Source organism: Vulpes lagopus, chromosome 2 (assembly GCF_018345385.1).
Source record: "Vulpes lagopus strain Blue_001 chromosome 2, ASM1834538v1, whole genome shotgun sequence".
Taxonomy (NCBI): domain Eukaryota; kingdom Metazoa; phylum Chordata; class Mammalia; order Carnivora; family Canidae; genus Vulpes; species Vulpes lagopus.
In genome coordinates this window covers 50,447,301-50,472,217 of record NC_054825.1, presented here as the reverse complement: position 1 = coordinate 50,472,217, position 24,917 = coordinate 50,447,301, and the positions used below count along the sequence as shown (strand labels likewise).

Sequence of the window (24,917 nt, the reverse complement as noted above, 5' to 3'; positions counted from 1 at the left end):
CACAGCCTCCTCCTGTTAAGTCACCTGGACTTTGCCAGGCTATTCTCACCCTAGGGGGAAAGGAAAAAGACCGTCATCCTTCAGACTCCTTTCTCAGACGTCTGGGGGCAGACCTCTTACCAGGGCTGCAGGAGTGGCTTCTTTAATACCTTGTTGACCTCACTATCTCCTGTCTACCCGCCTCTCTGATGGACTCTCAGAACACCATTGTGGTGTAGCCCGTTGTTAGCAAGCCCACCTCTGGCTGCCAGGGAGGTGGTCCATGCTCTCCTTTCTCTGGTTCCATACAGGGCTAGGAAGAGGAGGGGCCCGGACACCACAGTAGCTGACTCTGGGGCTGGCTCGAAGCTCTGGCTGGACCTAGATGCCACTTGATGTTCCCTTGACATTTGGAACCTTGGAACTTGCCGCTTGCACGCAGGAGTCGTATGTTTGGGCCAGTACGTGTTACAGACACCCCCTTGCTCCCGGTTCCTGATCAGATATCACAGGGTTGGATCTTGTTGATTCATTGATAATCCTTGGTCCCCTCCTAGGTCTGAGTCAATATTCCAGGCAAGGAGAGAGGATGCAGAGGTAAATTTGAGACAGCCCCTGCCTGTGAAGAGCTTCCACTTCAGTAATGGAAACCTTAATAAGGCATTATTTGAGGGTCTAACTGCTACTGCTTTTTTATTCCCACCCAACTGAAGAAAATGAGTTTTAGTATCGGGTGATTTGAGGGTGGGACTATAATGTGTCTTTTAAATGTTGTGGAAGTCACTGTTAGAAAACAGAATAATGGCAGCCATCTGTTGTCTCTAGAAAAAGCACAGGATTCAAGTCCTGGATCTTGCCATTTTTATATCCGGAGGGACTTAGAAGTTCCCCTTAATGTCTGCACCTGTGAATTCAGGATGCTATAAGGCCTGTGGAAATGTTTGGTCAACCCGGGAGTTTCACAGAAAGAAGGGTTAGGTTTTTAGCCTCCCGTGTTCATCACTCCTCTGTTACTGAATTGCTCACCCATTTGTTAAATATCTGCCACCACGAGCAAGGCAGGGCCCTGGCTCTCAGGGAGCTGCCTGTCTAGAGGGGGAGACAGACTTGGCCAGAGATACAAGAAATGAGCTGCTCCCGAAGGATGTAGGGACCCAGGGACATGGGGACAGACCGTTAATTCTGTGGGAGGAGGTGGGAAAAGGAGGGAGGAGTCAATGTGAGGAGTTATTATCCAAAGGAAGTTTCTGGACTACAAGGTGATCATGTGAGCTTTTGGGTACGTGGTGATACCAATCTACAAGAATGAGGGTGTCTTTTTTTTTTTTTTTTAAGATTTTATTTATTTATTTATGAGAGATACAGAGAGAGAGAGAGACAGAGGTAGAGACACAGGCAGAGGGAGAAGCAGGCTCCATGCAGGGAGCCCAACATGGGACTCGATCCCGGGTCTCCAGGATCAGGCCCTGGGCTGAAGGAGGCGCTAAACCACTGAGCCACCAGGGCTGCCCAATGAGGGTGTCTTTATTTTCTGTCTTTGGCTAAACTGAGTACTGTTATAAATAAGTGACATCATAGCATGCTCGGAAGGGCGAGTGACCTGCGTGCAGTGCAGTATTTACTCCGAGTACAGCGTTCTCTCTTTGAAGTAAAAAGTAATTTAGTATAGCAAACCTGAAATTCAGGTTTCCTGGGTGGGAGGAACAGTGACTTTAGGTATATTAGCTCAGAATGTAACAAAGAGTGTCAATAAAAACTGGATAACTTTTTGATGTGGATACTTAGAATTTCAGAATTTTGGTGTGACCTAGCCTTTCCATGTCCCTGGTTAACATTTGCTGAACTGAATCCTGTAAGCCTGAGTTTCTGCATGAACGGAAGAGCTTTGAATGGTATATTTTTAAAGGTCTTTGCAAGGATGTCAAGTTTTAAAGGACCGTTTTAATCACGGAGAAAAGTCAGCCAATACGGTAGTCATTTAGCTCTGATGAGAAATGCAAGAAGCTGTCGAAATGGAGAGAATGTGGCTCAAGCTTATCACATCAGGAATCCAATTAAAATGAGTTTTTGAAAAATAAATATTGGTTTAATAATGTAAACTTGTAATTGCTGTATTATTTTAATGGAAATAAAATTAACATGATTTAATGGACTGAGCAACCATTAATTTTCACTTGTTAATTTATTAGGGGATTTTAATGCCGTTTGATGTACAATACAGCCATTGTTCTGTGTGAGCTCCTTTATGAAATAAATAGGACCAAGCAGCTCTAGCTTGAAAAATTGAAATCGGACTTTATTCCCTCTACCTTCTTCTCCCATCTTCTTTATCCACTCCACCCCCCCCCCCCCCGCCCCCCAGACTCTTATGCATGCTCTTAAGTTCTCTGCAGTGGCTGCAGCTTTCTCAATCAACAAGGCTCATGGTTAGTCTTAATTAACTTTTGTCCTTCTCTGCTTTGATGTATTGACCTATTAAAAAAAAACAACAACAACTCTGCACCTTTCCCCAAATCCACATCTGATGGTATTAGTTGACTGGGAAGAGAAGTGCCCAGAAAGGCTGCTTCTGAAGGCAGCCTGCTGCTGAGCCTGCTGGGGCTGGGACGTTTACCACCTCTGCAGGCAGGAATGGCTGGTGTGCTGTTGGATGATAGTAGCTCCTCCCCAGAGAGGGCGGGCAGTCAGCTAGTGACCACTGAGAGGTTCCTGGTCCTGGAGCCTTCAACATCTCCACCTTCAAGCACAGTGGTTCCTGGAAACAGTTGGAAAAGGTTATTATTCACCCCCCCCCTGCAGAAATTTGGTCTCTAATTTTACTGTATGCCAAGTTTTAGAACAGAGATCTCCAGAGAACTTGTCCAGTCCATTTCTGTGCTGTCCTGCATCGTACCTACCCGGAGCCAAACCCTGTGCTAGGTGGCAGGGGTGATAGAGTGAGTAAGACCACACCATCCCTACCCTCTTGGAGCTTCTAGTCCACTGGCTGCCAACATGGGCTCTTTGGATAGGTAATAACGCTCTGTGTGTTCATCCTCTTGGATTTCTAAATGCTGTTTTCTTGATGCCAGGGGGCTGAATCCCTCCAGCTTTACAGGTTTTCTGACTCCTGACAACGGTAATTTGCGCGTGTGTGCGTGCGCAGGTGTGTGCGTGAGTGTGTAACATTATTCTTTGCTTTGATTTAATTAACAGTTTTAGAAATAACAAATCTGTAACACAAGTCACACTATCCGGTGTTGATTATCTGAGGCCTCAGCTGTAAGCAGCGGGCCTGCCACAGTGGCACACTGCTGCAGAATGTTTTGACAGAGAGACTCAGTTGAAAATGAAAACATCGTAGAAGCCTATTAATTAAGAAGTTTGGCTAATTCTGGACTAGGCTAAAGTTTGTTTAGCAGGCTTTTTCTCCCCATCAATGCCGTCAAAGAAAAATTCATTATAAACAAGGTTTTTGGGGTCATTTTGGAGGCAAGAGTCAGCAGACCTGGGTAAGTTCTAGACTTAGCTGTGTTTCTGATTAGCTGTGTGACCTGGGGCAAATCACTTAACGTCTCTGGGCCTCAGATGTTCTCCGTTCATAGGTGAGCTAAGCCTTACTAGTGGGCCTTTCTAACTCTCAAGTGGTTTTCATGTAAACCATTTCAGAAGCTCCCCTTTGCACGCCTTCAGCTGAACAATACAGCCCAGGTCTTTCTTAATTATTAATGTCCTAAGACCCCATCAGTCTGGTGCCCATTAATTTATACAACTGAAAGTAATAAAGCTGTAATCCAGTCTTAATTTTGATTATGTTACCTCTCTCCCCACCCTCTCTCCTGCCCTCCCTCTTAACCCTGTGAGTCTACGTCAGTGAAATTTAACTACAAAGGAATGGAAAAATAACTGAATTCGAGGATAAAGACATGAAGGCTGCGTGTCTTGAGATGCAGCGAGCAATTTTTCTTCTTTTGTTGCTATTTTTGGCTATTCTCAGAGCAGGAAGTTTACTTACTCTAATGACCACAGACGCCTAAAAATGGTGAAATGTAAGAGGTAGGCATTATAAAGGATACCTGTGGAAAATGTTTGCTCATATGTCAGAGCCTACCCAGGAAGCCTCCTTTATTTATTTTTCAAGCATCTATATAAAGAAAGGCTCTACTTGATTTCGAAAGCGTTGTGCCTTTTGTTAGGCAGCGTGGAGGTTACAAGTTTATACCCCAGCTAGGAAGTGAAAAATGAGTTTCCCCCGAAAAAGTACTTTTTTCTGTATCCCATGGCCCTGCGTGCTGATACTGAGCAAGTTTTTCTCCTACCACGTTGCTCTCGGTTGAGGATGAGAGAGAGTACTGCTTAGGACACCCTGGGTAAGGGTTTACCTTCGAAACCTCCAGAGCTGGAAATCTGGTTGCTTTTGCCGCTCAGTGTTGCATCACCGATTGCCAAGCCAAGTTGTAGCTCTGAGGTGTCACTTTTTTTTTTTCCTTTTAGACTGGACTCTTGAAAATAGTGATGCTTTTTGGGTGTGTGTTTTTTAAAGGTCTGTTTTTAAGCTGTCACAGCTCAAAAATGCCAAAAGGCATTTTTTCCTTAAAAAATCACCTCTGGGCTGAGCCCAAATGTGGAGTAATGGATCCAGAAAAGACTTTTTGAGGAGTTACAAGGGGCTGAAAGCAGGCACTGATGATGGAAATTGGGTTTTTCCTTTTGCTTCAAATCGTTCCTGTTGTAAAGTCTCTGTTAGCCTCGTTGAATTCAGACTCCAGGTGAGCCTTATGTCTCTGTGTGCCTGGGAGGGCAGGGTGAGTTGGTTGGTCCTGCTATCCCTTTAAATTTTGTGCATTGCCATTTATCTCTAACCAAACAGATTCTTAAAATATTACCTGGGGAGCAGGGGGGGGGGATGCGGGGGTGGACAGGAAAAGCATGGTAATGAAGAGAGAGCAAAGGGCACTGGAGTCTGACAAACCTGGCCTGGGCCTGCCAGTTGCTGGCTCTGTGGCAACCCTGGGTACATTTGCTTCCATTTACTGAGCCCGTTTCCTTATCTTTGAAATGGGGATGGGACCGTCATAAATCAACCGAAATGAGATAACAGCAATCAAGCCAGTATTTGCAGCTCATGGCACATAGTAGGTGCTCAGGAAATACTCATCATTCCCTTTCGAGGCAATGTCAGTCGGTTTCCATTGGGGGCACCCCCCCCCCCAGTTGCCCACAGAGCTCACCGTTTGGAGGACCTTGGTGTGGTGATGGAACCTACGTCCGGTGCACACCGAGAAACCCAGCCGTGCCACTTGTTGACTGAGGGCTGGGCGAGCTCCTGAAAGAGAAACAATTCATATTCTTGGGTGGCTCTGCCCTCCCTCTCCCCCTCTTGATTGTCATTTTAAAAATTGTTTGGCTGACTAAAAATAATAGTATTGAAAACAAACTTTGATGAATCAGTGCTCCTGGGGCGGGGGATGGGCAGCCTCCTGAAGAAGAAACGCTGTGACTCATGCACTTGTCACCGATAGCCTGCCCGTAAGTGTGTGGAAGTGCATGGTGTTTATTGTGGCTGGTGTTTTTTCGAGACCCAGTTGGAAGCCAGTTCCGGTTCCAAGCACCACCTTACCGGTCAGCTTGGCTGTCAAAGTAAGGATGGTCAGAGGCAGCAGCTCGGGTCTCGGAAATGACGTAGATGAGGACGGTGGTGCCTGTGAGTGCCCTTAGGTAGGCACAAGAGAGGACCCATGCCCACAGGGCCCGCCTTTGGCCCGCCGTCTGGGTGTGTTCCTTCTCATGGGGCGCCCCAAGGGGTGGCCCATCTGGAGCCTGCACCTCCTCCTTCCAGACTGTGCTTTGGGTTCTGACCCTTCAGTTCCCTGTCCTGGTGGTCTCAAGACATCTTTCAGGTCCCACCTGGGCCCCTCCCAGATCCATCAGCCCAAGGAAGGCCATGCTGCCTCAGCCATGGACATGCGTGCACCTGTGGGCTGAAGGGCCGACAAGGCGAGCAGGGCAGGGGGATGGAGGAGTTGGATGGAATTCACGCCCGTGGCGTCTGTATGGGGGCGTGTGAAGCCCCTCTGAGTGTGTGTGATGGTGCCAGGGGGTGTGCTGGCATTCGGGCCCGCTTCTCCCTGGATGGCTGCATTCTACTGTGAAACCAAGAGATCAGAGAAGGCAAAACGCAACCCTGGCCTTCTGTGTTGTACTAAGGTATTTGTCAAAGTGGAGGATAGAATGTATCCTGTGTATCAGTTTGTTACCTTGATTTTTGTCACTTGAACATGACAGCATGTGGCCTCTGCCCGGGACCTACCGGTGGGGAAGCAGGCCTGTTTTTAGCCACGACCAAGGCCCAGCCAAGGAGGTGCCATGGAATGGACAGGGATGGATTCCCTTCACTGCAAACTTGGATTGGAGAGAATTACAGGTCATGGAGAAGGCGGCACGTATTGCAGCTGCCTGTCTCAGAAGTGGAGTGGAGAGCTGGACCCCCCACTAGTGTGCTTGTTGGTCGATGCATTTATGGGGCACTGACCTCATGTTGGACTTCAGGGGATACAGAGAGATGCAGAGCTGAGGTCCTATCTCTGGGCTGCATAGAGGCAAAAAGGGTCACACTGCCCACGGTTATGGTGGGCTGGTGGGACAGACACTCAGGTCAAGGTCAAACAAGTGTTGATTTGGGAGCCCAGAGAAAGAGCAGCTCTCTTTTTAGGAGAGGCGGGAGGCTTCCCAGAGGAGGTGGAGCTCCAGCAGGACCTCGATGAATGGATAGGGCATGGGTGTGTAGCAAAGGCTGCCTAGAGCATTGGCCAGATGGGGTGTGGAAGGACCTGGCATCTAGGGCAAGCAGGACATTTCGGGGTGGTCAGGGCATGGAGGGAGGTGCAGCCAGAGAGGAACCGAGGGAAGGCTTTAGTAGGACAGGCTTAGCGTTTGGACCTTGCTCTTTGAGTGTGTCGGGGATTTTCAAGTAGGGGCCAGAGCCACCGTTGGGTTCGGACTTCATTTCCTCCCCACCCCAAGCCAGTAACAGCAGGTTTTCTGCCTGAGTTATCCAGGTCAGGGTCATAATCCCTTACACCACCATGTGGACGGCTTTAGGCTATGTCTGGACCAGGGTGAAAATAGTGTTTTGTTCGCCGTCAGGAGAGAAGACTAGTTGTACAGCCAGGAGGGCTCTGGGAGCCCAAGTGTTCAGGTAATTAGCTGGTGAGTCATGCTCGCCTCTTGCCATGGATTCCTTGGGAAAGTGAGCTGAGTCGTGCCGGGTCCCTTCAAGCTAAGGCCTCGAGACCAGATCTCGGCTGCCCCCTTGGCGTCCCCTGTGCCTGGCACAGCGCCTCAGGTGGAATGCCTCTGGATGGTGTTTTCTCATTTCTTCATTGATGACCATCTAGACCGGCAGGTCTTCCACGTCCCAACCACACTGCAGTCAGCAAGAATGCCTCCATTCTCCTCTCCTGCAGACTCGCAGGATGCTCCACAAGTGTCTTAAAGACAGATTATATTCCTAATAAGAGCAACAGTTGACTTAAGTTCGTGTTGTTCATTTCTTTTTTTAAGATTTATTTATTTATTTATTTTGTAATCTCTGCACCCAGCATGGGGCTTGAACTCACAACCCAGCGGTCAAGAGTTGCACGCTCCTCTGACTGAGCCATCCGGGCGCCCCAAAGTCGTTCATCATTTTCAGCACCGAGGGCAAGTGGAAATCATGCTGACCATTTAGAGATCGGGTACAACTTACTTACCTTGTTAGAGTCCGCTTTCTGTTGTCGGTGTTGCCAGTTGAAGCTTTAACAGATTTCCAGAGGAGAAAGTTTTGTGTCCAGGGACCACTTTTTGTTCATGGACCATTTTTGAAAATGCTGATAGAGACTTTCTGAAGGGACAGCATAGGGCAGAGTTCTGGGTTGATGTTCAGGAGATCCACGCTCAAACCCCTGCTCCCCACTCGCTGCTTTGGTGACGTGGACACGTCACCTTGCTCCGTAGAGCCTCGTTTCTTCATCACTAAAACGGGAACAATGATATCTTCCTCGGTAGGATTATTGAGGTTATTTATGTGGATGAGCTATGCCTTCAAAGCATTTGCAGAGTGGAAAATATTACGGTGTCATTTCCTATTTCTTGATGAAGCACAGCTCTGTAGTGTTGCTAAAGATGCTTTCTGACAGAGGCAGACTAAAGCTTCTGAGTTCACACCCAGGTACTCACAAAGGCCTTAGAGATAACTCATAAATGATGTGCAAAATTCAATTGGAATATGAACTCAGGGCAGGCACGATCTGGGGCTTGGTGCCAGAAGCTTAGGCGAGCTGAGGCTCTGGGCCTTCCTTGCCTAACGGGTTGAGTCAGCTGTGTTGACCAGTGGCGGGTCACCTTAGCCCTCTCACCTGGGGACAGCATGAACTGAGTATGCAGGACACTAGCATGGGCCACTGATCAACTGGTTTGGTTGGTCTTCTTTACCTGTCTGCAGTACTCTGAGAAGGCTGGATTGCTCACAGGAGAGGAGCCCGAGGCTTTGAGGGGACAGTGGCAGAAAGGAGTCTGGGCTCAGATCTCTGCTTCCTGACCTTGGCTGTCTGCCCCGAGGCTCCTCAAGAAGGGGCTACCATTCTTGCAATTTCCTGCCTCATAAGCAGGTCCATGTGATTGCCTGGGTAGGTTGCTTTAGGTCTTATGATAAGAAATGGAGCTGGATTTGCCTCAGAAGCTCTAGCCCTTGGGACACCTGGGTGGCTCAGTAGTTGAGCATCTGCCTTCAGCTTAGGGTGTGATCCTGGGGTACTGGGATCGAGTCCTGCATTGGGCTCCCCGCAGGGAGCCTGCTTCTCCCTGTGCCTTATGTCTGTCTCTGTCATGAATAAATAAATAAAATCTTAAAAAAAAAAAAAAAAGAAGAAGAAGCTCCAGCCCTTCTACAATCTAGGGTGAAGATATATAATTTATTGAACAAATCAGGACCCATCTAAGAGTGAGAAGGGGCAGGGCTGTTATTAATTATGGTCAGAAAGTGAGCATGAGCATGGACTGTCCAGCCAAATGTGGGTAAATGGACACCCTCAGTCATCCTGCCTCTGTGGCCATGGTTATGACACCTGCGAAGGTAACTGGGAGCGTTAGGCCAGCCGGTTGATATGATACTGTTGTAAGGGGCTGAGTTATTTACTGCTAGTGAGGGTGAAGGGACTTCACTTAGGGTCATTTTTCAAGTTGGCAACATAGTATTTAAAAACTGGATGTGGCCTTAGAAATAATCATAGTGAAGTTAGCGCTAGAGCTTCCTTACCTGGAGCAGGACTTAGGGAACGCTTGGCTCTGCTGATGGGTACTCTGAAGGGAAGGGGATGGAGGGTGGAGGTGGGGGTGGCAGTGGGGAGACAGCAAGGCATTCACATGGTTCTAGAATGCCTGCATCCTCTACAGGCCGTGTCCCTTCAAAACCCAGGAGAGGCCCTCAGGCCCAGTGCAACTGAGATGATATGTAATGGCCAGGAGCAGAGACTTCTTCTGTAAGCTGACCTCTCTCCTGCTCCCCTGTTCCATTCTAGAGGCCCCGAGGATACCACTGGCCGGTGGCTGGTGCAAGTTTAGTGGATAATCCTTCTGCTGAAGAATTTTGGAAGGCACTGAGGAAGGAATTAAAAATAACAGCAAGCATGCCTTTCTTTCTCTTTGATTGTGGTAAATGCATGGAATGTGCCAGGGCCTCTGTGGAGCACGTGGCCCCAAATAACCCCTCTGCCAGTGGAATTCTGTGGAGAACATGGAAGGGCTCTGAGCCATTTCACTGCTGCTTTATGTTCTCAGGATTTGTTCCTGTGATCTTCTCTTGCCCCGAATAATTTGTTGGAAGCCTGGAAGGGGACTCGAGTCCTCTGTTCCTCTGTGTTCTCCAGCCACATGGCTGTCGTAGGCGAGGTCCTGTCCGATGAGCTCCAAGGAGAGCAGCTGGAGTGACAAAGAGGGCCGCTCACAGGCTGAGAAAAGGGAAGTGTAAATTCAAGCCAAACTTGGCAGCACTTGCTTAGAGAACTTGAGCTGATACTATGGAGCCCTGGTCGTCATCCTTTGTGGCTAGGCCGTGTCTTATAAATAGAACAAGATGCATTCTCACCCTCCTCCCCTTGCCCTACCCCACAGACACAAGGAGGCATGTGTGTGGGTGCGTATGGGCAGGGAGTATTAATGATTTATGTTCCAGTTCTCTGGAGAGCCATCGTGGGAACTGGGCCCTGGGCTCCATGGAGATGACCAGGCCATCTCGTGGGTAAGGCTGGAATCCGTTGCGGAGCTCCAGCAATCCTGACCATTCCAGCCTCTCCTCCGTAGTGGAGGCCCTCGGTCCCTCCTGCCTGGTACGTCACTCAGCCAGTTGGCCCTTTCCTCTCTGGTCCATCCTATATTCTGTATTCTGTTATTGGGGTCAGACTCACTGCATTAGGATGCTATTGGCTGCAAGTCACTCAAACCCAACTCACACCTTCAACAGGGTGGAGGTTTACTCTCTCTATGAAGTTTGGAGGCCGGGAGGCTTGAGGCATGGGTAAGGACTTGGGAGCCTCCCATCTTTCTGCCCTGCCATCTTCAGCCCAAGGGTTTTTGCCTCCCAAGCTCTGCCCCTCTTGGTCCAGTGATGGCCACAGCTGCTCCAGGCACTACCCTCTTGACCCATCCTAGGGGCAGGCAAGGCCGCTTCTCCTTGGGAGTCTCTTTATCTGGGAAGAACCTCCTGGAATCTCAGTGGCCGGGGTCGTGTCATGTGCACTCACGGCACAAGTAATGGATTGTGATGAGCCTCTTGAAGTCAAGGGTGCAGGCTGTTTTGTTGACTCACTACCGTACTTAGGATCTGCTGGGCACTTGGTAAATTTCAATTAATAAAGTGTTGATTATCGTTTACCTTTTTCTCTGAGTAGACTCCTGAGCGCCTCTCCCTAATGTCTTGCTAATTCTGAGGTTGTGGCAGAAAACGATTCAGGGGCCAGTTCCTGCCCCCCAGTTCCTGCCTCCACAGAGCCTACAGTCAAGAGGAGATGAGATGGAGAAACAAGTTACGTGATGGTGTTTGGAGCCTCTAGCAAGTGGATTGTGACAGTCTGCCATGTGCGGCATCTTTGGAAGAGGTGTGAATTTGGGGTTCAGGGAGACGAAGGTGGGACTCAGGGGAGACCTTCGAGGCCTCTGAAGGCCATGCCTGAAGGTGACATCTTGTAACCCAAGCCAGGTGGCTTTAGGCAGTCGATTTCTGTCTCCACCCCCTCCAGTCTTGTTTTCCTGTTGACAAAATGAAGGTAGAAACTTGCCCTTGGGTATGGAGTGGGGGGAAGGGAACAGAACTGAGAGCCTCCTGCCCCCGGGGGAAATTTTCTGAAGGTTCTTGTGGTATTCTAGTTTCAAAACCCTGTGCAATTTAATGGCACGATTAGCGTCTTTGTGAGTCTCACTGGCTTTGAGTCTGCTGGAAACTTTCTCTGAAAGCATATAGATGAAGAAATGAGAATTCTATAAATGTTTAGCGGTTAAAAACAAAGTGCTGGCTGATTTATGTAATTTTTTTTTTTTTTTGGTTGTTTTCTGATGGAACTTTCTGCGGAGATGGAATACCCTGGAGTCTTCCTGTCACAGTGAGCTAATAACTGACTTCAGGTCAGCGAATGTGTTTTCATTCCAATTCAGAACAAAAAAATAAAATAAAATAAAATAAAAACAACCCCAAAACGGAGCCTATCCCAAGGCCTCATGTTTCATTTTCTTATTGATCTAGATGCTGGATAACTCAGGACCCCGGGGGTGGGGGTGGGAGGGTGGGGGGGAACATCTCAAAGCTAATTAAAGATGTTTGCTTGAGGTTTGCTTGTTTCTCTTGCTTGATTGAAAGAGTTGCCATTTTTGCTTTTATTGTTAAAGAAAAAAAAAGGAAGAAGCTATCACTGCTGCTGATCGAAGTGTGGGGGCTAGGGAGGTTCCACAAGTCAGTACACATGTGAGGTTGCCCTCCTGCCCTGAGTGTGGTCCCCCACAGAGAGGCACCTTGGAGCATAGGCCAAAGCAGCTACTTTCCTTAAAAATTGGAGGGGATTCTGGATGGCTCAGTGGTTTAGTGTCTGCCTTCGGCCCAGGGTGTGATCCTGGGGTCTCGGGATCGAGTCCTGCATTGGGCTCCCTGCATGGGGCTCCCTGCATGGAGCCTGCTTCTCCCTCTGCCTGTGTCTCTGCCTCTCTCTCTCTCTCTCTCTCTCTGTCTCTTATGAATTAATAAATAAAATCTTTAAAAAAAAATTGGTGAGTTTCCAGGAGTGGTGGCCAGGTGAGCCTGGGTGTGAAAGCAAACTACGTGGTCCCAGTGTGAGGCTGGATCTGTTTGATCAGCTTCGGTTCTGGAGGTAATGGCCTGAGCTCCCCACTCACAGAGGGAGAGTCAGCATGTGGGGAGGTAGAGGGCCTGCCTGCCATTCCAGGGGTGCCCCCAACCCTTTGTTTAACCACGGCTGTGGACCAGTGGTCTCAGATGTTTACCATCGCCTGTTTATAAGAGGGAAGTGTGGTCATATTTCTATCTCTTTTGTGGGCTGCACGGTTGCCTTACTGGGGCTCGTGTGGGAAGTGGTTACCGTTAGGAGGAGGGTAAAATAACAGTACTCACAAAGGGACTTTGATCCAAGAATCCTTTTGAATGTCATCTTTTGGCCACTGTGTTTTTATTTTTACTTTTTTTCGCCTATCGGCCTCCACTTCAGTAATGAAAAAAAAAAAAATCAAACCACATGCTGGACCTTGTGCTCCCCAGCTGGGCTAGATCAAAACTGCCATGCAAACCTCTCTTGTCCCTGGGTTTCACGGTGGGGGTGCCCCCCGGCTCTGGATCTCTGAGTAGCTAGAGGCCCTCCGCTCCGCGCTCCTGCTCCCTGGACGCAGTACCCGAACGTCCAGGCAACACCTGGACTTGAACTTGTGCCTTTCCTTTCTGTCTTCCTCCTCCCACCACCTACGCTGATTTTCATCTTCATTCTTATCCGAGCTGTGGGTTCAGTGCAGTGTCGAATCCTCCCGTAAACAGACAGGGGCACACATGGAGGAAATGCAGCCTTGGTGTCCTGGTTCTTCCTCCCTGGTGGAGGTTGCCTTTTGAATTCGAGAAAGTCATCTTGGCTCCTCTGGGTATTGGTCTTTGCAGCTACAAAATGACAGGCTTGAGAGAACCTCAGAGCTTTAAATCAGCTATAATATGTCCTGATTCCTCTCCATCCTCTCTCTTCCTTGGCTTCTTGCCTTTTGCTGTTTTTTCTTTTTTTTTATATTATTTTATTTTTTTAAGGTTTTATTTATATGAGAGAGAGTGAGTATGAGTGGCGGGGGGTGGTGGTGCACAGAGAGGCAGAGGCAGAGTGAGAAGCAGACTCCCCACTGAGCAGGGAGCCCAACGTGGGGCTTGATCCCAGGACCCTCATGATCCTAGATCATGAGCCAAAGGCAGATGCCCAACCGACTGAGCCACCCAGGCACCCCTATTTATTTATTTTTGAGAGAGAACAGAGGAGGCGCAGAGGGAGAAGGAGAGAGAATCTCAAGCAGACTCCCCGCTGAGCCCAGAGCCTGACTTGGGACTCAGTCTCGAGACTCTGAGATCATAACCTGAGCCGAATCCACGAGTCGGACACTTTAACCAGCCACGCCACCCAAGTGCCCCTTTGCTGTTTTCTTGATGCATGCTTTTTCCTAGGGGACGAATCTAATTTTTCATCTGATGTACTGCCTAGAAATTTACAGAGCATCTTTAGTCGGTGGTGGTGATGGGACCAGACACTACGGTCCAGGAGTTGTAAATGCACTGTTGTTGATTTGGACAGTCATGCATACATACTTCTGCCTTCCCGAAGCTTCCAGGCTTGTGGTGGAATGAAGCCCACCTGATGGGGATCTACTCCGTGTTCCAGGCCCGTGGAAATCCGTCTGCAGGCAGAGAGGAATTCCCATGTAGCTCCAAGCACATGCTTCCTGTGCTTCTAAGCTCCAGCTGCATTCCAACCTTCGTGCTATAAAAATACAGGAAGGAAGGGAAACGTGTTCACAGGTTGGTTAGAGATCTTAAACCGACAATCAGCTCTCTCTTACCCACAAGAAACCAGAATCCACCATCGGCATTCTGGTCCGTCAGGGCCCCAGCTCAGCTCAGCTCAGCTCAGCAGAGTGCCCTTTCAAAACTAGAGTAGATTCTCTTTGCTAACGGCTTTTTTCCATGAACCTCAGCCAGCAAGCGTAGTCTTTGAGGATTACAATTTGACTAGTGTGCTCAAGAGTCTTTAAAGAGAAGCGTCATTTAGTCCTCAAGCTGCTTTGAGGCCACCAAGGCTTGGAACCTTCCATAGATTGAGGATGGCATCTGAAGGTGTAGGATAAGCGAACAACGACCATTCCTTTGACCCTGTTTTTTTTTCAGGAGTCTGTCTCCATCGGGGCTGCTTCGTGCTGACAGGAGAGGGAAATAGAGGCAGAAGGTAGAGTGTCCTCATGAGCCAGCTTGGTGACTTCGGGTGAGTCACTTGACTACCCTGGCCCCTGGTTTCCTCCTTTGCAGACCAAAGACGTTGGCTTACCAGGATTTTAAGGTTTCTTCCACTGTAAAAATTCTCATTCTTGAGCTTGCATTCAGAGAATGACTGGCTCTGTTACTCATTCCGATAGTTTCGGGATCAATGTACAATCGCTGTGGGGGCTAGAGAGCGGGGCCCCCAAAAAAACAGAATGGAAAAAGGTTTGAGGTTCAAAGGGGAGCTGTGGTAGCTGGGACTCCGCCTTCATAACGATTCACACTTGGTTGCCAGGCTCACTGCGGCAGGTCCTTAATCCCGGACGCTTTATAACAACTCTGAATTTCTGTTTCTGCAGGCGGGGCCTGGGAATCCGTATTTTAGAGTTCTCCTGGTGACTGTGGTGTGTAGCCAGGATGGAGAATCACAGCCCTGGATCTCATGTAAAGCTGTGGTTCAGTATTCCCGGCATCTGCTCTGGGGTGGGGGGTGATAGTGGTTGCTTAAAAAATAAATAAACAAAAAGCACATGCACTCCGAAAAGTTCTAGGTTCTAGAAGCATGTTGGCGTGGCGGTCACAGCTGCCACCACCCTGAGGTTAGAGCTTCACTTCTCTCGTATCTCTGGGTCAGTGGTTTCTCAGCATCTCTGAAGTAGTAGAACCATCTGTAGTTGGTTATTTCTGCTTGGGAAACTCCGAGTGCTGGGGGGCGGGGGGGGGGCGTGCCAGCGTAGAGGCGGAGCAGGGCTGGATTAAACAGGCCATTACACACTTTTTTTTTTTTTTTTTTTGAGAAACAAACTCAGAAGCCTCGGCCAACGCTGGCGTACCTTAGTGTCAGATCCTTGGCAATGCCCCGGTGGATTCCAGGGGCCATGGAAGCATGTATGCTGTTCCCCGTGCTTTGGTGACCGTGGTCCCGCCCTTGGTTAACAGCATCCACCGTCTCATCAGCTGTAACATTTAGACACTCCTATGTGTGCCCAGTTGGGAGTGGGTCCCTGCAGGGAATCCATCCCTACGGCCTAAGAAATCTGATGGGGCACAGCTGTCAGGGTTAGATGTGCATGGGAAGGGCCCAAATGGGAAACGATAGATAAATCTGAATCTCTTTCCAGGTGGTGGTTAGGAATGCAAAGGTGAATACCTGGGTTGGTGTGAAATGAGCCACAGGAGAAAGGAGAACTTGTCAGTTCTGATCAACTCCAAAGAGTTTCGCAAAGCGGCAGGGATGTTCCAGGAGGTTTTAAAATGACAAGTTTTGAGATGCAGGTGTAGACACACATGTGCCAGATGTAAGTTGCTGTTTTGGAGATGAGTGAGGAGGGCGTCCATCCAAGCCAGGGAAATGCAAAATACGGCCCCTCTGTCCAAAGAGCATGCAGTCTCACTTGAGGGTGGGGGCTTGATATACAAGTATGGGGCACGGTGGTGGAGGCTGTCTCTGCTGTGGTCATGTGGCCAGTACCTGTAGGCTCAGAAGGAGGGTGGGATGGGACAGATGCCTCAGGAAATGTGGGTCTGAGCCAGTGAAAGGGAGACACACCCACCCCACTGTGGTGTGGATCTCCCCACCTCCCTTCTGGCACTATGTCAATGGTTTTTGGGGGAGCAGCCCTGATGGGCACCCTGTTGCCAGCAGGAATGACTATATTCTTGCCCCGTCAACATCCTTTGCTTTCAAGTGCAAGTTTTCCTTTAGCTTTTTCCTCTTCCTGCACAGGTGGGGTGGTCCTTGCCAGACCCCTGCTTTCATGACCCCCATCTGCCCACCTTCATTCTCTGCATCGGTGCAGTTGGAAAGTCTTTTTTTCTGCCGGACTCAGAAATGCCATGTAGTATGATTGTTCTGGGTTCCAGTAGCCACCTGGCACCCTCTCGGTGGTGGCCGCGTTTCAGGTGTGGATGGGAATGATTATCTGCGCATCAGAAAACTCACGTGTGTCCTGTGAGCAAGTTGTGTGACTGTCAGTAAATGTGCGGCTGGCTTTGTTAGGCCCTGGCTGTGGCCAAGGCTGTTATTTCTCTGTGGGTAATTATTCCAGGCTTCATGGTCACGAGCCGAGTGTAATCGGGGGGCAGATAAGAAAGTTATATATAGAGCAAAGTACATATTTCTTACGGTGGGTGGCAGAGGCTTTATATATGTGTGTGTGTGTGTGTGTGTTTAAAAAAAGACCTATATTTTCTGGGCAGTAGAATTTGAGTTTCCAGTAAATATCTCCCTCCCTCGTTACTTCACCTTTTAATTTTGTGTTTATGGTCTCTATGCTTTGAAATTGTTTGGCTGTGAGGCCAGCCCTGCCTGAAGCAGGCGGAGCAGGCCAGGCCCTCTGGAAGCCATGGTTTAGGTCAGAGTTCTTAGAGTTACTCGGACCAGCTGACTGGCAGCTCAGATGTGATTACTCGAGCTCCCTAGAATTAAAATAGAAACCTGGAGCCTGAGGAGGGGGGCGGGGCTATGCAGTTACTAGTTTATCCCCCATCACTACCTTCATTGCAGGAGGAATCATCTGTGTGTCCTGGTCTGGGGTCGGTTTCCTCTATTCTCCCATTTGGGAATAGGTACCTCTGCTCTGGAAGTCAGACCTTCCCAGAGCCCCGAGCCTGGAGCTCATGTGTGGCTGGGCACACACTAGGTTTAGCTGCTGCTGAGTGCAAGTGGCCTCTCCTGGGAGATTGGGGGGTAGGGGTGGGGTCACATCATTCTTCTTTCTTAGCTTTACTTGTCAGCTGGGGAGACCTGGGAAAGGGAGGTGAGCCGGAGAAGCCAGGGAGAAAACCCACCAGAGCAGCAGAGTCGCCCAGAGCTGCGTGCTGGGGGTGGCAGTGAAGGAAACCAGGTGGTGGTTTGCTGCTTTTTCACACCCCTTCCAGTTCAGTGCTGCTGGGAAGACCATTTCAGAACTGTCACCCCACAAACGGAGGGAGCAGCCACTTCTGCAAGCAGCCTGCACCTGGGAGCGTGTGGCCTGGACAGGATCTCGTACCTTTGTCAGGGCCACCCTGCTCTGGACGGGAGAGGACCCAGGGAACCGAGAAGGGGGGGGGGTGTCCTTCCCCAGAGGCCCTCGGCACCTGACCCGCGCAGTTCCCGAGACCCCCCAGAGAGCATTTGACATAAAGCGAGCGGTCCTGAGTGTGAGTACACCCAACAGTCTTCTTTTGCAAAGTGGGCCTTTTTACTGGGATATGTGTGTGTGTTGGGGGAGGGAGTGGCTGCTTTGGGCTGCTGGTTCTGAAGAAGCCAGGCTAAGATTGTTGCTGGTTTTTTTTTTTTTTTCAACAAATTATCCTTTCCTCCTATTTCTTTTCCCTCGAAGCCTCTTGGTAATTTTGAAGAGCAGATAAACCAGCCAAGTTTTCGTCTGTGACATTCTTCGTCTTCAGCCTCATGGTGGGGTGATGGACAGCATTCTTCTGTAGCTTGCTGAGCAGATTCCCATTGTTCCGTCTTGAAGGCGCCTTGGGTGGCGACAGGGCAGGTAGTCTCATCCCTGTTCCGTAGGTGACCAGGGGCAATTTATATGTGAGTAGAGGGGCAGAGACTGAGGCTATTCTTCTAGTCCTTTGACGGAGTAGCTCTTTGCACCGTGTTGCCTCAGGAATAAATGTACATGCGTGTGTTCTCGATACATCCCTCAGGGGACGATGGATTCTTTCCCAGCTGCTGTCACAGGGAAGGGGAAAGCGCCACCATGACCGATCCTATGGAGACTATTTTTCAGTGTGCAAGGCACTTTCACATACATGATTTCCTTTCACCTCTGCGACAGTCCCTGGAAGTAGGTGCTAGTCTAGAGGAGCAGACGGAGAGCTGGAGGTGCTGAGTGACGCAGCCCAGGGCACCAGCCAGCAAGTGGCCCAGTGGTAAGTGGGTGGCACTAGCTGAATGCTGTGGAGGGGAAGTGAGAGTCCAGTGGAGCAGTGGGTGATGTAACTAGTGATTGGAGGCAGTAGGCTTTGTTGTTCTTGTCTCAGAAGCCATGCAGGGTCCTGGTTCCTGAGCGTGATCTTCTCTGAGGGCCGGCCTGTGCACGCCCGGCCCCGTGTGGAGGCCTGAACCAGTGCGTGAGGAAGAGGCACGCCCAGGTCAAGTGAAGGGCCCCCTGAGGGAGTGGTGACAGGCTGCGTGGGAGTGGCTGGCATTGGAGTTCACCCTGCCTGGGGCAGGCATTCCTATTCAAGAGGTGGACTTCGAAGTGCATGCCCGGGAATAGGGCAGCTTGGATCGTGGCAGCACCTCTCCTGGTGTGGTAGGAAGATCAAGGAGTCTGGAGCCTTGACAGATTTGTTGGAAACCCCAGCTCTGCTACTTTGTAGTTGTGGGCTCTTGGGACAGTCACTCCAACACTTTGAATCTCAATTTGGGGGTCCTTCATATGTCAGAAGCTTGAGTCTCTGCCATAGTGTGGGTCATATAATAATTACTCTCGGGACGCCTGGGTGGCTCAGTGGTTGAACATCTGCCTTCCGCTTAGGTCATGATCCCGGGGTCCTGGGATCGAGTCCCACATCACGTTCCCTGCAGGGAGTCTGCTTCTTCCTCTGCCTGTGTCTCTGCCTTTCTCTCTGTGTCATGAATGAATAAAATCTTTAAAAAAAAAAATATTCTCTTGGTCAGAAATGACTTGCCAGGTCCTCTAGTCCAGCCCCTTCATTGATAGGTGGGGAAACCGAGGCCCTGAGTGGCGTGATGAGTAGCCCAAGATCATAGTGAATGAGTGGCAAAGCCAGAGTTAGGACCAGGTTTCTTGAGCCCAGGCCCAGGTGTTCTGTGTGTTTGCTCGTGCTTTGCATGAACCTGGGGTAGTTTTTCTTGTCCATTCACACCCTCACAAATCTCCCTGAGTAGTCAGTTGTCTTACGAGGTAGTCTGTTAACACCCATGAGAGAATGAGTGAGGTCTCTGGTGTCAGCTTCTTGGGGAGGGAAGCTTGGGTGGGAGAGTCGGGCAGGGCGCTAACACTCCCTTGTACTTGTCTGATGTCAACCGTCGTTGGCTGAATCCTGGTTTCCCAAGTGTGCTTGATGGTAAGCGAGCTTCAGACACTGAGATGGCCCACTCAGGGTCTTGGAAAGTAGACTTCGTTTTCTCTTCAAGAGCCTTACTGCTCCTCTCTAGGGCATTCAGTCCTCTTCGACTTGGGATTAGGAGCCCCACCATAGTGGTAAGCCTCAGGTCCATTTTGTGCAGTGTTGTTAGGCTCAGATATCATAGACCTCCAAACTGTGCTTGGTCCAAGGTTAAGACCCTCCTTCCCCACTTGAGTGTTCCGATTATCTGCTGCAGTATGTTCAGTCTTGAGGTGGGTTGGGGGGGGGCGGGGACTGTTGGTTCCAGTGCAGGAATCCAGCATAATTTCTTACATCGTTATCATCTGGGTTCATGGAGTCTGTTTCTTTTGATCTTTCTCTTCCTCTTGGGAGAGGAAAACTTGGTGGACATGGCTGAGCAGAATCCTCTCGTATTTTGAATATCTTCGTGTGTTATTCCTATTCCCCAGTCTCCAGGCCCCTCTGTCTCCTCTGAAGGGATTTCCCAGAAGGTTCCAGGCCAGAGGCTGACCTGGGACGGGAGCTGCCTCCATGGTTAACAAGGCCTGAAGGTGGTTTGGGGCCTTTGCCCAGTGACCTGCCCTGTCACGGAGGCTGGCGATCCAGCGCTGTGGTGCTACGATATATGACCTCTTCAACCAGTGAGTCACTCACCCCCAGATAACCACCGGTACTTTCAGGGGAACTGCTGGTATCATTGTGGCTGTGGCCATGGTTTCTCCAAATTAAGGTGTGTTTAGAAATGAAAGTATAGGGATTGGTTTCCTTAGATTTGTTGTCATGGATTCATGGCTCCTCTGCCTTTTTCTTCATAAAGACTCACCTGGCTTTCTTTTAAATCATATGATAAAAATCATTTATATATTAATGATAAATAGCCAACACTCTTCCAACATTTGGGGGGAAACACCTTCATGTCTTTACAGCTTAATTTTTCGATATTTTCTAGAATTGTCCATTTGTGTTTTTATGTGGCTATCATCAGAGCGTGTCCATTTGTCAAACCAGGAAAGCAGGAATTCCATCCAGTATTTACCATGGAGGGAATTTAATATGGGACCTTGGTTTCATGGGTGATAAAGAAGCTTATAAGCCAAACATGGGAAGGCAAGGTGACCCAGAGCTTTGTGGCAGGAAGCCACCACCACCTTTAGGCTGGAGGGACAAAGGGAGAAGGTAGTGTTCCCAAAGCCAGGGTCACGGTCACTGGTGGCCTACCTAGAGCAGATGCAGCTGCCTCTAAACGTGCCCACCCAAGATAGAGGGAGATGGGAGAAAGGCTCTGGCCTCTCCCTCCTCCCTCCCTCCCTCCCTCCCTCAAGTCTCCTGAGTTCCTGCTGCTGGACCCTCCTCCCACCCACCAGATGCCCTTGATGTGGGGCCTGTAAGGTCAGGGGTCAGCCCTGGGGGATGCAGAGCAGAACACAACAGGATGAGAAATGGATCGGAGGGCAGATGGGACCCAGCCCAGCCCAGGGTGCAAGCTTCCTCTTCTAATTTAATACTGTCAGAAGCATTTTCCCCATGTTTTCACGTGGTCTTTGTAATTTTGCATGTTAACTCAAGTGGATATATCACGGTTAGCCTGCTCATTCCCCAGCTGTTGGGTGAGTGCTTAAAATAATGATAAATCAGCAGTTCTCGAAGGGCAAGCCCCTACCAGGAGCATCCACACCACCAGGGAACTCGCTAGAAATACAGTCTCGGGCCCCACCCCAGACCTCCTGAATCAGAAACCCTGTGGGTGGGTCCAGCAGTCTGCGCTTTAAAAGCCCTCTGGGGGATGCCGATGCCCATTATAGTTTGAGAACCACTGTCACAGGCAATGCCACACCTCACTGACGGGGGGCGGGGGACGGGATGCTGAGGGTGCCGGTGGCCGGGCCTCCTTACCAAGAGGGCTGTGGTGTAGTGGCACAGGCACAAGACTCCAGCTATACCTCCCCCAACCCGGGGTCAGGCCTCTCCCTTGCCTTTAACCTCCTTATGGTTCTTCTTTCCTCTTTTGTTCAACAGCTAAAAATATCAAACCATGTAGTAGTGAGAAGATTAAATGAAATAATGGGCATGATGTTCCCCATCTGTTGGGTCTTCTGAGGCTTTGCAGAAGGAAGTGTGGCAATAGCAGCCAGCTCCTGCACCATGCACGATTGGCCCTGGTACCAGTACTTGAGGTGTGTGGTCTGAAAGTCAGTGATGAGCCCTTAGGAAGCTGATGAGCAAGCTTTAAGTGGTAGGAATTTTGGACTGAGGCTTGCATGTTTGGAGTCAAGCTTCCCCCTCCCCACCCCATTCTTACTACCATTCGAGCCTGACCCCGTGCTTACACTTGTTGTCCCTCTCGTCTAGCCATTGGTGGAGTGAAAAGAACCCTGGACTCAGACCAAGACCCCTGGCTTCCTGTGCTGGCTGTGTGTTCCCGGGCAAACCACTTAAGCTTTCTGAGCTGCACTTTCTTTATCTGTAAAACCTCTACCTTGCCTACCTGGATGGCAATGGTGTAGGTCAGGTGGGCCGATGGACGTGAAATCTGCCTTGAACCTTAGTGGGCCCCATGAATGGAAAGCCTTCAGGGTCCCATCTCAGCCAGGGCCAGCCTTGCCACCCGTGTAGGCCTCCCCTCCTAGTTCCGATGCAGGAAGTACTAAACCTGAGTTTATCGGTGAGGATGGGCATCTGGGTGCCCCATCGTCCTGTAGTGACTTGTGGGCAGACACTGGGCTGAGGTCTTCTACACATGCTCCGCTTATACTTCCACAGCTCTACCAAGTAGGGAGTCTTCTGAGAAGTAACCAAACTCAGATAGCTTAAGAGGAAGGATGTGAATGAACCCCTAAGCGGACGGACAGACAGGCCCACTCTGCCTCCGAGCCATCGGTGGAGTCTCGCTACTGCTAAGAAGGGAAAGAGGAACAGGGTAAGAGCTCCTGCTGATGTAGGGTGATCCAATGGGGTCACAAGCACTGTGTGTGGGTGGAAGAGACAAGCTGATTGGAGCTGGTTGGGACTGGCTACCTGGAAGAAGCTAAGACAGCCAGTCCTTCCCATCTCCCTGCCTCTGGCAGCACCCGAGAACCCTCTGGCACCAGCAGGAGGACCAGCCACCATCCCACCACAGGTGCTGTCCTCGTGTACTGGCTGAGGAACTGAGGCTCAGAGAAATCAAGTGGTTTACCTGAGGTTAAACAGGCAAGGACTTTAAGCCCAGGTCATGTGGCTTCTGGTCCAGGGCTCTTTGCACGACTCTTCTGTGCTTTATTGAGCCAGGCATGATTGGGGCTTGTCCACGCCATTTCCCAGCCCTTCTGTGGGAGGTCCTCTGGGTGGGCAGCCGGATAGTGAATGGCCGGTATGTGTGTGTGTGTGTGTGGGGGGGGGTCCTTGCTGTGAAGGGCCCAGCAAAGTCAGCCTGAGCCCCAGGCGGGTCTGAAGATGTGCCACCCTCCAGCCAACAACTGTCCTCCTACCGTGTGGGTTGCCACTCCTAGTGATGCCAGAATAGGGGGTGAAGGCCGTGCGAGGAGAGCAGCAGTGCTCCCATTCGGCCTGCATCTGGGGGTGAGCAGGTCATCCCACCCGGGCAGGGCGGAGGCCGTTTACCCGGCCGCCTTCTCAGGGAGACTCAGCACCAAACAATCTTATTGTTCAAGCTGTGCTCAAAATTGCTACCCTGAAGAGAGGGCTGTGGCAGGGCAGGGTGGGGCGTGATAACATGGAACCCGGGCCTGCTGGGGCAGGTCTTAATGACTGTAAATAACTGTGGCGGAGCTCAGGACCTGAGCTTTTTAACTCGCTAAGTATACGTTATTGCTAATGCAGCCAGGGCCGACCCGAGGATCATAATTACCCGAGATCTGCTTTACAGGCACTTAGGGGAGCGCACCAGGCTGTACTAGCCCAGGTAAGCATGTGGCCACATACGCTTAACAGGTGTCTCAGAGAAGTCTTTGCATTAATTCTTTATTTAAACCCTGGCAGGTGGCCACTGACTGGATGTACCAGAACTTTTGGGATCAGAATTGTTTTTCTTCTCCTCCTTCTCCTCCTTCTCCTCCTTCTCCTCCTTCTCCTCCTTCTCCTCCTTCTCCTTCTTTTCCCTTCTCCTTCTTCTCCTTCTTCTCCTCCTCCTCCTCCTCCTCCTCTTCCTCTTCCTCTCTTTCTTTTTTTGTTTCCCCTCCTGGATTTAAATGCACTTGAGTTTTAAGCCAGTGCCCCCAGCATCTGGGCAGCTGGCAGAGCTGCACGGGGGAGGGTGTGTGTGTGGGGGGTGTTTAGGAAGCTCTTTTGTGTGTCTCCTCTCCTCTCATACAGCCTATTTCACTTGTGATGCTTTGGGTTGCTCTGTGTGTGTGTATGTGTGTAGATGTGTGCACATGTGTGCGACTGCACACGTGATTTCCCCACACCAAGCAGTTCTCCAATTCTTTGGACACCGGCTGAATGTCTTCCTTCCAGTTTAACTCAATTCTGACCCTGTCTACCTGGAGACAGCATCAGATGCCAGAGGTTAAGGGCTTAGTCCCATAAGACCACCCCTACCCCCTGCCCCACTTTGGATGCCCATCACAAGTCCATATTGACACCTGACCCCTGGGCTGTTGATCAGAGGTTCCCATCCATCCCCTCCTAGGGCTCAGTTAATTTGCTAGAGTGCCTCACAGGACAGGAAAACATTTTACCAGTTTATAGAAGGATGCAAGTCAGGAATAGCCAGATGACAGAGATGCGCTGGGCAAGATAGGTGGGAAGGGGCTTGGAACCTCCTTGGTCTCTGGACTCACAGGTCTCCTGGCATCTCCTTGTGCTCGCCAACCTGGAAGCTCTCTGAACCCCACTCATTGGGGGTTTCATGGTGACTTCATTCCTTAGGTGTGATTAATGACGTCATTGGTCATCAGTGATTGAACTCCACCTGCAGCCCCTCTCCTGGTGCCTGAGGTGGGAGCAGAGGTGGGGAGCTGTGATTGAAGGTTCCAGCCTTCTAATCACACGGTTGGTTTCCCTGGTACCCAGCTGTCCATCCTTTTGGGACTTTCCAGAAGTCCCTTCACTTACGGAAACCCAGTTGGGGTTGAAAAGGGCTTGTTGTGAATAGCAAAAGATCCTCCTTTCACCTTCGTTGCTCTGGGCCTATTTCAGGAATTCTAACAAAATATAACAAAAGATGCCCTTAAAGCTCTCATTTAGGAAATTGCAAGGATTTTAGGGGCAATGTGGCAGGCACGGTGGACAAAGAGCAAATGTAGGTTTCTTATTATAAATCACAATATCACAAGGAACCTCAGGGGGATGGTGATAAGTCCAGAAAAGTCACCCTGAGCTGACTGATGGGAAGATCTTGGGCAAGTCCCATCACTTCTTT

The 24,917-nt window shown here is 50.0% G+C and overlaps 1 protein-coding gene and 1 long non-coding RNA gene across 5 annotated transcripts in view; one reads left to right on the top strand and one right to left on the bottom strand.

Annotated features, from left to right (window-relative positions):
• Window positions 1-24,917, top strand: part of SMAD3 (SMAD family member 3) — a 117,590-nt gene that overhangs the window by 3,680 nt on the left and 88,993 nt on the right. Inside the window, exon 2 of one of the 3 annotated variants that reach the window (XM_041740571.1) lies at window positions 14,405-14,498. The exons of 1 other annotated variant lie outside the window; for it this stretch is intronic. In XM_041740571.1, the coding sequence (XP_041596505.1) occupies window positions 14,476-14,498 (23 nt within the window). In that variant the 5' untranslated portion in view covers window positions 14,405-14,475. Of the gene's footprint in view, window positions 1-14,404; window positions 14,499-17,216; window positions 17,639-24,917 lie in introns of those variants that run through there. One more of the 3 variants, XM_041740578.1, reaches the window with a different exon arrangement.
• Window positions 1,850-8,100, bottom strand: LOC121482776. Of its 2 annotated transcripts, XR_005985634.1 has the most exons (3): window positions 7,710-8,100; window positions 5,190-5,284; window positions 1,850-2,734 (listed from the first exon to the last, which is right to left on the bottom strand). It is a non-coding gene; the product is annotated as an uncharacterized LOC121482776 (long non-coding RNA). The 2 variants fall into 2 exon arrangements; XR_005985628.1 differs by lacking the exon at window positions 1,850-2,734 and having other exon boundaries at window positions 3,271-5,284.